The sequence below is a fragment of the Coturnix japonica genome, chromosome 1 (assembly GCF_054131305.1).
Source record: "Coturnix japonica strain WE chromosome 1, WE-NBRP24, whole genome shotgun sequence".
Lineage (NCBI taxonomy): Eukaryota > Metazoa > Chordata > Aves > Galliformes > Phasianidae > Coturnix > Coturnix japonica.
This window is the reverse complement of record NC_140663.1, coordinates 134,635,351-134,652,358: the sequence shown is the minus strand read 5'-3', so window position 1 is coordinate 134,652,358 and position 17,008 is coordinate 134,635,351. Positions and strand designations below refer to the sequence as shown.

Below are 17,008 nucleotides of genomic sequence, written 5' to 3'. Positions count from 1 at the left end.
GAACGGATCCGAAATCCATCCTGGCAAACGATACGGGGAGCAAAGCGGGGTGACGCCAACCAGAAGCAGCGCTCGGCCGCATCCCGCACCCGCAGCGCCACTGGGAACCTATTAAACGCTGCCACGGGGCTCAGCGCACTCCGTGAACTCTTTGCCGTCCATGAAGGTTTTGGTTCTTAAAGATACCACAACATTTTCTTTCTTTTAAATCTCTCCTATTCACGATTTAAAAACGTGATAAATCGGGGTTTATTTTGTTGTTTTTTGGGGGCTTTCTTTTTTTTCTTTCTTTCTTTCTTTTGGCTCGGAATAACAATGGCCCGATTTAGATATCCCCCGTAAATCTATTCAGGATGAAACAAAGAGAGCCTTGAGGACACCGTACACCTCAGAGCCGGGGCGGCGCGGAGGGGAGATGAGATGGGAGCTGCGAGGAACGGCACGAGAACGAGAGGGGTTCTCCTTTCCCTGCTTCAGGCTTTATTTAAACTCTTTGTTCAAAAAACGAACAGAGTGGCAGTCGGAATCTAATGTACAGATATCGTTTCAGACGTCTAACTTTAAATTAGAAGGTCACACAAGAAAACCATTTACACGTAAATGTTAAAAAAAAAAAAACCCAATACTTAAATCTTTGTTTTCTTTCTTTCCGTCGTCTTTTTTTTTTTTCTTTCTTTTTTTACTTTTATATTACATAAAGCCAAAAGGAAACTAAATACAGGTTAGCCAGCTTCATTCACAACCATTAGTCAAAATATACACATTACAAAAGTAAACCAAAAAAAAAAAGAACTCTATAAACCGATGGAGGATTCCCCTCTTCAAATTTGTGTTCCGGTTTCAAATCGTCATTTGCAATTGAATTGCGGTCGCTCTAAAATCAGCTAAACGGGATAAGGGGGGTCGGAGAAGGGGAGGGGAGGGGGGGGGGGGGTTTCTCCGAGACACAGTGACACACTCCGTGGTGGCGGGGACGGGGTTTCTTTAAATGAGAAATACTCTTCCGTCAAAGCAAAGCTCTGCTTCAGTTCAGCTACATAATAAATAGATAATTAGCACTCAGACAAAAAAGTCTGATTTAACCTTAGATCATATCGCGATCCCCGAACGGTCCCGCAATATGTTTATTCCCTTTGAAAGGCATTCCATCACTTTTTTTTTCTTTTTTTTTTTTTTTCTTTCCCTTTATCTTCAAGCTTCAAACCGGACTCGACCGTGGGCAAAAGAAGCGACAGACTTTCCGATCCGAGACCTAACGTTGCCACAGACATTGACACATGTACAGTCCCGGGCTGACACCCGCGGAGCTGAGCGGCACCGCCCCACCGCTTCCCCCCTTGGGAACCATCCCGGGGGACGCCGCATCCCCGAGCGGCCCTTCCCGAGCCCACGTCCCCGAGGAAGCACTTTTCGGTGGGGACGGACGGCAAAGGGAAGGAGGGGGGGGTAGGTTGGTTTTGGGGGGTTGGTTTGGGGAATTTTTTTTGTTCTTTTTTCTCTTTTTTCTTTTTTTTTTTCTTTTTTTGCCTTTTTTTTTTTTCTCTCCTCATTCCCTCTCAGCTCGGCTATCCGCATGCAACACACACACGAGCTCGAGGCTGGCGGGGCGACGCGCAACAGGTCGGCGGCGGCCCCGCCGCTTCCCCCCACCCCCGGGCAGCGGCTCACAACGCGGGTCATAGCGCGGCGGCGTATGCCGCGGGGTACGGGTCCAGCTGGGGCTTGCCCATGCCCGGCAGGAGGATGTAGGCCAACGGAGGCTGCAGCCCGGGCCCGGGCCATGCGCTGCAGTTGCATGGGATCATGTAGCCCGGGTTGCCGGGGGACGGGTGCGAGTGCGTGTGCCCCCCGGCGGCGGCGGCGGCGGCCGCTGCGGCGGCGGCGGCCCCGTGGAAGGCTCCCGCCCCGCCGGCGCCGGGGTAGCCCAGCGAAGAGGCGTAGGGCAGCGCCGAGCCCGCCGCCGACGACGACGAGATCTCGGCCATCTTGGAGCCCAGGTCCAGCAGCGAGTAGGGGCCGCCCGCGGCTGCGGCGGCTGCGGCGGCGGCGGCGGCGGCCGCCGACTGCGGGAAGAAGACGCGAGCGGCGGCGGCGGCGGCGGCGGCGGCCGCTTTCTCGGGGTTGCCCAGCAGCGAGTCCGGCCCCAGTCCGCCCGCCGCCCCGCCGTGCAGCGCCGCCGCCTTCAGCCCGTGCGGGGGCTCGTGTTCGGCCACGGCGCCCAGCCCGTAGGGCACGGGGAAGGCGAACTTGTCCTTCTTGAGCAGCGTCTTGGGTTTGCGGCGCGGCCGGTACTTGTAGTCGGGGTGCTCCTTCATGTGCATGGCCCGCAGCCGCTTGGCCTCGTCGATGAAGGGCCGCTTCTCCGCCTCGCTCAGCAGCTTCCACTCGGCGCCCAGCCGCTTGCTGATCTCCGAGTTGTGCATCTTGGGGTTCTCCTGGGCCATCTTCCGCCGCTGCGCCCTCGACCACACCATGAAAGCGTTCATCGGTCTCTTGACGTGGTCCACCGGCTTGGACATGGTGTCCCGCCGCCCGCGTTCCTCCTCCTCCTCCTCCTCGGCCGGCTCCGGCTCCGCGGCCGCGCCGCGTTCCGCTCCGCTCCAGTCAATCTCGGCGGCTCCGGGCGCGGGGCTCCGCGGGCGGGACGGGTGCCGGTACCGGTACCCGCCTCGGAGCGTCTCTCCGCGCCTCCGCCCGCCGGGCCAGGGTTCGTCCTCGACGGGGCGGCGGTCAGCGGCCGCCCGCAGCCATGGCCGCCCGCGGAGCGCTCTGCGGGGCCGGCGGCTCGGGCGCTGCGGGGGGCCCCGGGGCGCCGCTCTCACAGCAGCCGCGCTCCGCCCGCGGGGCCGCGCCGGGCCGCCCGCCCCGCGCACATACTCGCCGCCGCCGGGCGCCGCGGCCTCCTCCAGCCGCCGCTGTCCAAGTCGGGCGAGTTTCGGGCGGGCTGCGGGGCGCTCCTCCCGCCGCGCGGCTCCACCGCCCGCGCTCCCCCTTCTCCGGGAGCCGCCAGGTCTCTCTGGGTTTTCTTGGCCGCCGGCTCGGAGGGGCGGCGGGGCGGGAGGGAGCGGCGGGGGGCGGGTCCCACTCGGAAACGCCCGGCCCGGCGCTGCGCCCGCCGCCGCCCCCTCTTCTTCTTCTTCTTCTTCTTCTTCTTCTCCTTCTTCTTCTTCTTCTTCTACTTCTATTCCTTTCTCCTCCTCCCGCCGTAGCTCAGCTCTACGCACGCCCCCGCGCTATATCCCCGCTGCCTCCTGCCGCCAAGAGCCGCGGGAGGAGCGGGGCTTACGACGGGGAGGAGGCGGGGCTGGATGTGAGCACGCCCCCGGTGCTCGCCGGCAGGTCCGGGCGGGGCGGGGCCGGCTGTGCGCAGGCTCCGTGTCAGCTCGTAGTGCCGTCGGCGGGCGGCTCGCGGGGCCGGAGCGGCGATGCTGGTACCGTACAGCTCCCTTTCGCTCCATCCCGTCAGCAGAACCCACTCCGTCCCACCCGCTGGCAGCCCGGCTCTCCCAGCCCGCCACCGGCCGGACCTCACTCTTTAACGCTCTCAACCGCAGCCGTGACTTCAAGTTCGGAGCGGCTGACAGCAGCGCGTTGTACCCGCGGGCTGTTGGGCTGCCGGCAGCAGCTCGCAGCTCGGGACTAGAAACGCTGTTCTCAGCCCTCGTTCGAGCTTGGGGAAGCGAGCTCCTATTCCTCCCATTCGAATGCGACGCGATGTGTCAGCGCCCTCCTCACGGGTGTCCGCCGCTTGGCAGCCCTCGGGGTCGGCTGCGGCACGGAGACTTCACCTATTAGTCCTCAATTACCGAAAGCTTCGAATGGCTTTGGAGCCCCTCGCGGATATTTTTCCTATTCCAAACGAAACGCTCCATTCGAAGCTCTCGCTACCGAAAGCTCCTTTTCCTTCCTAACGCCGGGTGGTAACGCCTGGCTCCTGAGCCATAGACCCACGCGGTTATCTTTGAGATGGGAACGGCTTTCGGTCCCTCTCGGAGACGAGCGGCGGGGACTCGGTCACAGCCGAACCCCGACGGGGCGCGGAGCTCCGTGTGGCTGAGCTGCTGTTGGATTAAGCCGCCGCCGTAGCTGGGCGAGGTGTTAATGGTTGCGATAACATAACGCGGCGTTATCGATACGCTGCCCACCCGACCGTGGGTCGTAGGATTTGCCTGCCTTTGACCTGGCACTTCTTACGCACGAGAATTTCAAGGGCGCGATATTTCCCTCTGTTCTAGGGGATAGAAAACGAGAGGATGCGCTATCGCTGACCAAGAAATCCTAGAGTGCAGCTCTGTATCCCAACGAGCGACATCCGAGCTCTCCCTGAAATGTTCGGGGTGAGAGCATCTCCCCCGACCTCTGCGGGGTCCCTCTCTGTAGCACCCTTCGCTCAATCCGAGCATCCCCCCTCGTCTCTGCGCCCGGGCAGCCACACTTTAGAAGCTGCTTTATTTCAAAGCCAGGTTTAAAGCGAGTTTCAAGCCTCCTCCTTTCCTCCTAATTTTGATTTGAGCTTAACAATGGGGTGGCAAGCGAAGGAGATAAAAAGTAGGTGAAGAACGGTGGTGAGCCCGATAGCGATCTGCACCTAATCGTTCCGACTGCGTGCGCGGCTGACTCAGCTCCTCAATGCCCTATCGCCGCGTCGTGCTTAGAGAGCCGCGTTTTCACGGCTTTCTTTGTGCTCTCCGGCGTTTCCTCACGCCGACTTGGAAGTTTTTCTCCGTGTAGGTATCAGCCACCGATTCCACATCGCTTTCGGCCGTCAAAAGTTGCCGAGCACGCCGCTTGTCACAGTGACACCGGCAGGATCGCTGCTCCTACCCCGCTGAGTCACTGAGACCCTCTTACAACGTGGAGCACACCTGGAGTTAGAGAGTTTTAGCCTGTCCTCCTTATCGTGCAGAGCGCGCTACGTTCACTCATTTGCTCTTAGCGCTTTTCAGCGCTCGGCATTATTATTTTTCTATAACATTCGCTTATTATTAGAGCAGCTGGTAGCCCAAGTGAAGTGCCTGGCAAAGGGCTCCGTCATAAAACGCTGCTTTCTAAGTTTATAGTTTCTAATTTGGCTGTGAAAGTGTGATTCTGGCTGTAATTTGGCACTCGAGTGCTCAGCTGGAGACTAAACTTTTCATAATAAAAACACTGGTTTATTGGGTTTGCTATTTTAAGTTACAAGAGATTTAACAAAGTTTTGACTAGTTTTGGAAGCCCAGTCTTTCTTTTTAAGTTATTAAACGTGATGATTTTGGTAAGGGTGGGATAAGTTCTGCACCTTTTAATTATTATTATTATTATTATTGCGATTTAATGTGCAATTATTTTTAAGGCAAGGTAATGCTTCAGGTCTTTATCTCTGTCCTTTCGGATCCCTAAATGGCTCCTGCTGGAGCACCAGAGGCAGGACTTGCCACAGCAGCTTCTGGAAGTTCTGGGCAGGGGGTGCTGATGGGGACCTGACTATTTCCAGCCATAAAGAAAAGCTGAAAACGCAGCCCATCTCGATTTGCAAAGAGAGGAAGTAAAATTTGGCTAAGCTGCATGCATTCCATTTGTAATGCAGGCTATTCTCACGTACTTTTCTAACTCATTTTTTCTCCTTTTTTACCCTACTAGTTTGCACAGATTATGCAGCCTGGGAACACTGATAGGAACAGCAAACAAAGATGTCATCGGGTTCAAAAGAGTTGGGTGGTTCCTTGCTAGGTGACTATTGCCCAGGATCCAAAGGGGAGAATTAGACTTGTTGCAGAATTCTTGGTCAGACTTGGATGGTTCAGAACAGGCAGCCAAATGCCTCTTGAGCACAAAGTCTATCAGGATGTGTAAGCTTCCCTTCCTTCTCCCAAGCGCCAAAATTACAGTGGATAGAGACTGCTGACTGCCTAGGCTCCAGGTTTTCCTATCTAAGAAGTTGCCTCTAGGTTTTATTCAAAGGAATTCATTTTTCCAAACAAGTGAACCTTCACATCGCTCCCATCTTGTACAGGCTTTATGGTGTGGTCCAACAGCTCACGGTTCAGAAAGATGATCCTTGTGCTATTGGTGTCTTCCCATTCTACAGGATTCTTTCACAAGCTCTTCAAATGTCACTCAGCAAAGATCAAGAATCTTGAACTGATGTCCCTGCAGTCTGGGCTGCCCTCACTCACCCACATTCTGCCCCTTTCTGTTGTCTGGTGGATGGCTAAGAGGCGAAGACTGAGTGCCCTCAAATCCAGTGGTTAAGGGCCTCACTGTGGAACGCTAAGTTAGATTGTATGTTCTTGCAGTAGGTCATGAAGCTTTTTAACCAGGGGAACTTTTCAGAGGCAGAGAGATCTCTAAAGATTTTTACATTTAAATTCAATCCAAATTTTAAACCGACCCTGATCGGTTTGTCTTCATGTTTCACTTCTTAGGGCAGGTGTAAAGGATTATTATTTTTTTTTTTTTCCCTGGAATAGGAAACATTTTAATGACCAGTTTTGTTCAGGGATGATTCATACTCATAAACCAGCCAAGGTTGTTCTCTTAGTCATGGGTGTTAGACAGGTCCCAGAAGAATCCATGCGATCTTGAAGACGAGGTCTTCGATTTCACTGGATAAGATTGTGGTTTGGATACCTCTGGCAGGCACTTCAGGATACGTAAGTGTGCACAAGGAGACTAAAAAGACTGGAGTTAAGTGTTTAGGCTGTTCCCTTCTAAAGAAAAGCAAAGTGTAAGTCTTTGCCTTGTCACTATAATGACTTTTTAGGTGACTATTATAGTTTAGGTGACTGTATACTATTCCTGGGGGTATTCAAGGAATGACTGGATGTTGTGTTGAGGGACATGGTTTAGTGGGAGCTGTTGGTAATGGGTGAAAGGTTGGACTGGATGATCTTTTAGGTCTTTTCCAATCTTGGTGATTCTATGATTCTATGATTCTATAAACAAAACAGGAGATCCTTAATGGAAGGAATTTAGGTCCTCTTTACTGAACTTAAAAGCATAGCCTTTTCTTCTATATGAACAGTGTCTTGAGTGTCTGTTTGTAAGACGGTCTGGATTCTGTTCAATTAAGAAGAACCAAGATACCAAAGTCACTCGGAAGGTCAAAGCTAGTGGTCATGAGCCAGTTCAGGTGGCAAATGACAGAGGGGGTTAGAACACTTCTGCTCTCACATGGTGAGTGTTCTGCTGGGAAAAGAGTCTCTCCGCTTTGTGGCTGCTCTGTGAGTTATCTTTTGGCGTAAGACATCAAAAAATAGGGATTGAAGAGTTCTTGGTTGCCTGGCCTGCATCCTTACCCCAGCCTTCAGAATTCTGCTAGACTTCATATTCCTCACAACATACTTCTAATGGCAGGCTATGTAATAGCTCCCAGTGACATGGACACTGAACTAAAGCTGTCAAAGGTTCTCAAGTCAGTTGAACAGTTAACTCTTCTTGTGCTGACATATTAGCACATTACCTAGATAGTTTTTTTTTCTTTTACACTCAAATGTACTTATAATAATTTCAATAATAATAATTGCTACATTTTTTTTTTTTTATTTACATCCAAGTATAGATTTTCTCTCTCACTCTCATTTTCTTTATCAGTAATATACTGTTTTGACTAATTTGTACCTGTGGGTGCTTTAAAGGTGTGTGCAGTCATATAATGATAGGGAAACTGGTTAATAATAATAATAGTTGCATAACACTGAGCATTTTTATAAGGAAAAGAAAAAAGATAGACCCTTAATCATTGCAGGTGGTTTTGATGGAGTATTTGTCTGACACTGGACTTCACAAAAGACCCAGAGTCGCAGGACAAAATGCAGCAAGATTGATCAGAAGTCTCAAAAATGTGATTTAGAAGAGAATACTGAAAGCAATATTGTTACTTAATCTGGAGAGGAGATGATTAGGACACAAAATGTTCTTGACGGGATTTAAAAGTAACTGTATTGATGAGAAGGTTAAACTGCCCCGTGTGTTTCTGGGGACAGTCAAGAGATTATGACCTTCAGATGTGTATTACAGTTAAATGCAAGAAAAAGAATATGCTACAGTGTGGATAGATATGTAGAGCCTCCCCTTGCCTGGAGAGGCTGTGGGAAAAGTGAAGGGTATTAAGAACAGGTTAGACTAATTTGGCAAGTTATCAATGCCTTACAACAGAAGTTCTCTTCTGCCTGGCTTTGTGTGAGTCTACGACATGGGAATATTCAAATTGAAGTTTAACTCGTTTCTTCCTGAACAGAGTTCACCAAGACTCAGACCCCTCTAAGCCCCAGTGTTCTGCCCATTGGTAGCCCTTGTCTTTGCTCCTCCTCTCCTACCTATGCTTGTGACCAGCAGCATGACCATCACACTGCCCCACTGCCTGAAATGCTCATGTATGCCATCATCTCCTCTCAGTGCAGCAGGTGGGAACCCTGCTTCAGTGCCCGAAATGGGCTAAGCAGCACTGCCCATCTTCTCCCTTGCACAATCCCATGAGCTAGGATCTTAAAATATTTGGTGATGAAAATTCATTTCAGTATGCAAACAAAAGGTACTTCTTTTGTAGACATACAGAAGAAACGGTTCCCTTTATTTATTTGGCACTGATTTCATCTACTTTAGCAAAATCTTTTAATTATCTATGAGGAGTCCTTTTTCTGAAATGGCTTTGCTATCATTTTCACTTTATAACCTCCCTGCTTTGTTTCAACTCTCTGCTGAAAACACATTCGCTGCATCATTTGATCCTTATTTTCTCTTCTTACTGCTTTCACCAGATCTATAATTATATTTCATCACAGAAATTAGAATATATCATTTACATTAAAAATTGTATATAAGCTACTTGAATTGCATAATGCTACACAGCACAAAAAACAGTGAGTGTTAGATAGTATTGGCAAAAACTGTCAATGGTGTAACAAGGCAATGACAAATTTGGGCCTTGGCATGTTTTACCCTGTACTAGGCGAGGACATTTGTCCTATTTACAAAAATACTTCTTTCTATAATAACCTCCCAAGTGAGGATGCTCATTATTAGTGATGTAAAAGATAAAGGCAGTTTTCATTATTGTTTCGTATTGAAAAAAATGACTTTTTGTTACTGATTTTATAGAAAGAATAAGAGACCAGAATATACATTAAGCAGATCTCCAAATCTGAAATTATTTTGCTTGTATTTTACCAAATGCTGTTTAGAGGAGATGAGTAAGGTCATGCCAAAAATCCTCCTTTGCCCAGAAAGTAAATGACTCATACTTGTGTCTTCTAAAAGACCTAATAAGAATTAAACACGGACCTTTTAAAGTATGAGGGTGTCTTATTGCCATTGATTTTAATTCCCTCAAGAAGATTCAGTGGGATTTTATGTCCTGAATTCCTTGAAAATATCTGTATACTCTGAATGGAATCGGCCCAAAGCACATTTATGCTTTATGATAGAAACAGATTGTTGTATTGTTTCTTGTTTGCCCCCCTCCAGTTTTTTAATGCTTCGAGTGTTTTCCAGCTAGGATGGTTATACAATGGTTGTAACAAAAGCTATATAAAGTTCATTTTTTCTTAGATCTATCTGGGCCTTTATTGCATTTTGCAAGTAGAGTGCCAGTCCTTCTGGCACCTGAACACATTGCCTTGAAGTAAGCTAATATGTGACCCTGTAGCTTCTCTATGCCAGCTGCCTGTGTGCATGCTCTTACTATCAGATAACTACAGGAGGAAGGAAGAAAAAGAATCTAGAAATTATCATTCAAAGGAAAAAAAGTACATGCCTCCCCCCTCCATGCTGTAAGTTAAGGATGAGGGAGAACTGGCATTTACAATGGAATAGATTTTATCCTATGAATTTGCAAGCTTAGTTCGCAGGGATTTGAGCTTACTGTAGAAAAGAGCAGCTGTTCTTGTAGAAAACTTGTAGATAGCCTAGCTATGGCCTCTTGCTGAATTGCTGGGACTCTGATTTCTATTTTGCAGTACATAGGAGGACACCGAAGGACATCTTAGCCACAGAATACTCTCACTTCCTTTGCTTTTCACCAAAATCCAACCTATCTATCTTAGCATGGGTACTTTTAAAAATAAGTGATCTAACAATTAAAGTTAAAAAAAGAATTAATGAATAATTTTCTGTATTGCAATAATCCTACTACAAAAAATGTGCTGCAGATATACCCATTAGGTATGCCACTGAACCTGACCAACGAAACACCGTGTACTTCCACTTGTTTCAATTGAACAATTGGTTGAAAATAGCTGTGAAGCTCTTGTCTGTCAGTGGAACCAGGCTTTAAAACATTGTTTGTGAAAACATGAATGCAAAGTATGATCCTAGTCTACTAAAATTCATATTAATGTTCCCGTTGACATATGGAAAATGTGAAACTTGTGTCTTTTTGTTTTGTTGGCCATTCGATGGACAAGTAAAGTACCTGCATATTTCCCATACGATCCACATCAGCACTAATTAATGTTGGTATCTTTTGGAATAGAAGGGTTTTTTTCTTTCTTTTTTCCTTTCTTTTTTTCTTCCCCCTCAGATTTCATAGGAATGGCTTGAGAGTATTTTAGCAATGAGCTTGGATTTACCACTGCAGAGAGATAGGTAGGTAGGAAATAAGAAATAGTTCACTCGTTTGTTGTAACAACAATCTGAATCATAGCAAATACCAAAAGCATTCTTCATTATCTGAAGACTTCATTCAAAACATTCCACTGAAACACATCCAAAGCTGATTCCCAGGTTGACTGAAGGCAGGCAGTAATTCAAAATGGTCAAACCAACAATTCTGACACCACTGCTGAGTTCACGTCTTCTTAGGTAAAAGGCCAGTTCATAAAGCCACTTTGTTGTCAGTCACCTATTCTTTGCTTATCTCTTGCTCTGTTTAATGGCATGACTGGTTATCTTAAAGATAAGGAGTCAGTTGAACTTTCAGTTCCTACCATTGCAGGAAAGGCTGGAAGTGCATAATCCTTTCCCTTCAGAAGAGTGAATCCCTTTCTCTTTGTCTCCTGGATGTGTTAGTACTATCCCTTCAATCACTCATACGTTTATGGATGTTTTGAGCTTCGCAGTGGAAGAGATGAGTATAACACGGGAGTTTTGCCTCAAAGTGTAGATGCAATTAGTTTACTTTGGCTCACAGCTCACGGAGTTTAAGACAAAACAATAAATTAAAACCAGCAGGATTCCTTCGGGCACTCTGACGTTTTTCTTTCTCTTTTTTTTTCCTTTTCTTTTTTTGTATTTAACAGGAGGTGGCGGTTGTAACATTTGCAAAATAATAAGTACAATAGGTTGACATTGCGATATGATTACTTATGTAAGTGCTTAGCCATACAAATACCTAAACACTAATGTCATTATTGGGAGTCATGGCAGTTACTGTAGCCAAGTTAATAAAAGATCATTACTGTAACTATCTACACAGGACTGAACACGATGGGGAATCTGGGATATGGGAAGCCTAACTTTATGCTTTGTGTATCTGTGGGCATGTTCCTATTCTAACAAGTAATCAGAAATAATTAAATGGGTACTTTATCTGTAGGGGTTCTTACAGCTAAAATCGTAGTAGAAAATATTGCCTCTCACCTCTTGGTATTTCATGTCCTTATTTTCTCTGTTGAGGAAGCTCAGCACAGTTAATGTAAGCATGATTCCTCTGTAGTTTACATGCTCCTGGATCTTAACATACAGATGTAAATATCTGGGTGTGAACTTGCCAGGTATTATATACAGCTGACACAAACAACCTTACCAGATAGTTCTGTGAAGATAACAAACTCATTTCTGTATTGGTTGGGAATTAGGGCTCAGACGATAGTTGCTCTTTAATGATTACTTATTTAAATCGGTCTCACTAATGCAGAGAACCACTTGTAGGCTATGGCTGACTGGACAAACTTCACAAATCAGACAAAACATTAGAGCTGGAAGTCTCACTAACCTTCTATACCTAACCTTCCCCTCCTCCCGCTCCCCCAAACCAGGATTTTTTCACTGTGTTACTCTATCGTGCTTTCTTTGCATCCAGTAAGAGCCTGCAAAAACAAGCCTCACTGTGTTATGTAAGGACCAATGAATCTCAGTTCTGGCAGGTCAAAGGGGAAGTAAATATCAAAGTGAATATTTAAGCTGTATCAGTAAGTATGCCTCCCCGAATAGGCCTGTTTCCAAACTACCCACTTACATTTTTAGACAGTATCTTATCTGAGCTCTTCAGTACAAAGAAGGCAGCTGGCCCTGAGTTAACCAGGATCAATGTGATCCACTTAGGGTATCTTCCTTCCACTTAAGGCACCTGATAAAATGAATATTTCCTAATGATACCTATGGCTGAATCCAGTGCTCCTCTGAATGCGTGGGCACTCCATACAATCTCTTCCATTAACTGGAAAAACACATTGTACCAGCAAGGTTTCTGACAGAACATAGGGACAACCACATCTGAAAGACACTACAGTGCCATCCCGTGTCAGATTCAATGCTTCTAACCCCTTTCTGAAAGGAAAATCAGAGTGTAGATACAGCATTATTGGTAGAAAATGAAAAGACCATTTTTCAAGAGACTGTCACTGACAAATAAGTATTTAAATATCCCTGAGGAATGCAGGTATTATAGCTTGAGGACCCACATGGCAGGAACTTGATTCCAGAAGCCGTCTCTTCACCAGCACTAAAAGCTGTGGTCAGATTAGTCAGATGATCCGCCTGAGAGCTAACAGTCCAAAAAAGAAGACTCCAGTTTTTACCAGCCACTCAAACATCCATTTGATTGTGAATGCTAGTCTATGAGAAGCAGGGGGTGGGATGAAGTCAAAGAGAAAGACAGGACCTTCCATTTCAGCAGTGTCTCTGCCTGAAATCAGCTAAGATACTCATGAAATCTCATCCTGTGTGACAGACAGAAATTCAAACAAGGCATCACGGAATCGTAGGAGTTGGAAACAAAGATGACCTGTTCACCTATTAGAGAGTAAAGCTTGGTTGGATTTTGAATGATCATGAAGTTAAATTCTCCTTTGAGAGAGAAACAACACCAGCAACAGCTCACAAAGGCCAGCATTCCTGCTGATCATGATTTCAAATGCCCTGGTGGCATCTGTGAATTAAGCCTTTCCATTTTTGCTTTGCAGCCAACGCATAGTATGTTGAAATCAGATAGATTTGGCGTAGGTCCATCATCACTGGCAGTTTCTCTGTATATTATGTTTACTCAAAACAATGAAATACTGGAGAAATATGTTCAAGGCTGGTTGAGGAGCAGTCAGTAGTATGTCTGGTAACTACAGAAGAGGCTGTAATGGACTTCCTCAGACAATAGCTTCTGGCCAAGAGCATGAACAGTGCTTGAACAGAGCCTAAAACTGGCATGTTACCTCCAGAAATGAAAAAAACCAACAACAACCAAACAGCTTCTATGTTCACCACAGCCTTGACTAGTGTTTCTGTCACCCAGTAGACTGTCAGGGAGGTTCCTACTGCAGTAGCATAGCTAGCCAGCAGGGGCAGGGCTGGAACAGGTAAAGGTTCCAAAGAGACCTTTTTCTGTCTCCTTGCGCTGGTGGCTCTGCTAGTTCAGAAGTCCCTGTCAACTGATCAGTTTGGAGATTTTATACATTCAGGACCAGATGGGAGCTAGGGGGTAAGCTCTCCTAATGTTGTTCCTCACCTTCCTCACAGACAGATCTTCAAGGCTTGAACTTCTAAGTCACATCCCATCTCATTGTGCTTCCCACGCCTTTTTTTCTGTGATCTCAGGCTCTTCAAAGTCATGGAATCACAGAATGGCCTGGGTTGGAAGAGACCTCGAGGATCATCACGTTCCAACCTACCTGCCATAGGCAGGAATGCCCACCACTAGGTCAAGTAGTAGATCAGGTTCCTAAGGGCTTTGAACACCTCCAGAGACAAGGCATCCACAGCCTCTCTGGGCAGCCTGTGCCAGCACCTCACCACTCTCTCAGTAAAAAGCTTCCCCCGACATCTAATGTAATCTTCTCTCTTTTAGTTTAAAATCATTCCCCTTGCCCTATTACTATCTATCAGTGTAAAATCATAGAGTTGCCTCCTGTTGCTAATCTCTCTTTAAATATTTGGAAGATCATATTGAGGTCTTTCCTCAGCCTTGTCTTCTGAAGACTGAACAAGCCCAATACCCTCAGGCTGTCTTCAAAGGGGCCGTGCTCAGGCTCTCTGATCATTGTTACATCCCTTCTCTGGACCCTCTCCAAAAGCTCTACATCTTTCCTGTGTTGGGGGCCCCAGATCTGCACACAGTACTTCAGATGGGACATCACAAGGGTAGAGTAGATAGAAGCAGTCACCTCTCTCACTCTGCTGGCTATGCCTCTTCTTATGGAGAGCCCTGGATGCCATTGGCCTTCAGGACTGCGAGCACATAGTGCTGGCTCATGCCAAGTTTTTCATCTACCAGGGCCACTGAGTCCTTCTCAGAAGGTCTGCAGTCAAGGAGTTCTTCTTCCAGTCTGCATACACATCTGGGATTACCCTGACTCAAGCACAAAACCTTACACTTTGCTTTGTTGAATCTCATTATATTCACATGGGTCCACCTTTTAAGTTTATCAAGGTTTCTCTGGATGGCATCCATTTCTTCTGCCATGTCAACTGCACCACTCAACTTGGTTTTGTCAGGAAACGTGCTGAGGGTGCACTCGATCCCATCACCAGTGTCGCTGATAAAGATGTTAAAGACTACCGGTCCTAAGACAGACATGTGGGGGACACCTCTCATCACCAGACTCCACCTGCACATAGAGCTATTGACTACAACCCTCTGGCTGTGACACTTCACCCAATTCTTTATCTGTTGAATAGTCCACCCCTCAAATACATTTCTCTCCAATTTAAATATAACAATGTGGCTGGGGACCATGTCAAAGGCCTTGGAGAAATCCAATCACCTGCTCATCCCTCATGCGCCTTAACATGTCTTCCACGAGGATCTCTTTCATGATGTTCCTAGGCACAAAGGTGAGGCCCACCAGCCTGATGCTCATGCATTTATGAGCTTCTGGTTCCTCCCAACTCCATGAGACTCTTTTCCAGGATTAAATAAACCCAACAGAGAAGAACATACTTATCTGTAGCCCTGATATCTGTAAGAGGAAATTGCTATAGCTTCTTATATCTTAATAAGAGAGTATTTCTTTAAGAGCCTGCATGTCCGAACACTGGATCAGATCCTCACTGATCCAAATCTGTCAAACTTCTATGGAGAAATCCCTGGCATCACATCTTTTTAATCTTAATCGACCATTTGCCTCATTGTCTTTAACACTGATAAAACCACAAATGGTGCTCCAAGATCATTTGCCTTGATAAAAACAGTAACAAATTTAAGAAACACAGATACGTAAGTCATATTACAATCTTTATCAGCAGCACCCAAAACCAAACTGGAACCATTAGCCTTCAAGGACAGACTATTAAAATAGGTTCTCCACCTCAACAAGATAAACCTGTCCATAATACATATTTGTTTCCATGAGAAAATCACTTTGATCTTGAATGCAGTCTTTCAACAGATCAGAAAAACAAGAAGGAAAAAAAACAACCCCAAAACATAGCTAAGTATTCATATGGATCATGAAGGTGGTGTAAGTAAAGATATGAAGTTATGTACTAATGCTGCTACTTGGAAATGAAATGATTTCGTTTCACTGTCACTTGATCCTTAAACTTCAGTGTGAAACTCTACAGGAATTTCTTCTAGAGAAGAATTCTTCTGAATGAGGGCATCCACATGAGGGTTTAATGCACTGTAATTTATGTGCATTAATCCAACATCCTCAGATCATAACACATTTCTTGACTGTCCCTTGTTAAACAAAACACATGTATTTATTTGTGATTGAAGTCATAGCTGTCTTTCCTAGCACTTGTAGGTGTGGCTTAATATGTTGTCTTGACGCATGTGTCTTTCACAAGCCATGAAGCCATGGCTAGTGTATGAGGCTAAGTGCTCCATCCTACTCCAGAAAGACAGCATACACTCAAATAAATAGCATTTATATCCATGATTTCCAAAATTCCAAAGCTATTACTGCTTGCAGACAATGGCCTTTATTTATATTGAATAAAGTTTCGTTCTTCATGTTTCACGTTATACACTATGTCAATTATGTAAAAATACTTGTTCTACATCTGTGGCGGTAATAATTTGTCTTTCACATCATAGACGGTTCTATATCCTGAGTTGCATTCCTCGTGTTGTGGGTTGGGTGAAATGTCATTGAAGCTATGGGTGTAACCACCACCTTCTTTTAAGGCAGCTAAAAGAGACAGTTATGCTTCTCTGTGAAATAATAGCAACCTCCACCCCAAACAAAAACGCATGTTACTGATCAAAAACCAAAGTACACACACAGGCTACACAAGCTGAATAGTGTAAGAGAGGGTTTTCACTGACTCTTGTTTTTAATGGAGCAAGATGTATACTCGTGCGTGTGTGTCTGGAGTCTGCAGTGGATGCCTATAAGCTCTTTAAAAGGGATAGGCAAGGAAGGATGGGTGGCGGCATGGCTCCCTCTATTAGAGAGTGTTTTCGTGTTGTTGAGCTTGGGACTGGATATTATAAAGTTGAATATGGGTAAAGACAGGGGGGCAGATGACAAGGCAGGCATCCTGGCAGGGGTCTGTTATAGACTGCCTTACCAGGATGAAGACACAGATACGGCGTTCTATGAACAGCTGGCAAAAGTTGCACAATTGCCAGCCCTTGTTATCATGGGGGTCTTCAACTTACCTGATATATGCTGAAAATACAACATAGCACAGAAGAAGCAGTCTAGGAGGTTTCTAAAGTGTATAGAAGATAACTTCCTGAATAAGTAGGTAAGAGAGCCTACCAGGGAGGTGCCCCACTTGATCAGCTGTTCACAAACAGAGAAGGACTAGTGAGAGATGTGGAAGTCGGGAGCTGCTTGGACAGAGTGGCCACGAAATGGTAGTTGTGTATTCTTGGTGAAGTAAGGAGGAGGGGCAGCAAAACTGCTACCTTGGACTATCATAGGGTGGA

General features: G+C 46.4%; 1 protein-coding gene across 1 annotated transcript; it reads right to left on the bottom strand.

Annotated features, from left to right (window-relative positions):
• Nucleotides 1-457: 457 nt before the first annotated feature.
• Nucleotides 458-3,304, bottom strand: SOX21 (SRY-box transcription factor 21). The gene has a single exon (XM_015851546.3). It carries the CDS (start codon nucleotides 2,517-2,519, stop codon nucleotides 1,677-1,679), a length of 843 nt encoding a protein of 280 aa, XP_015707032.2. The 5' UTR covers nucleotides 2,520-3,304; the 3' UTR covers nucleotides 458-1,676.
• Between the last annotated feature and the right edge of the window lie 13,704 nt (nucleotides 3,305-17,008).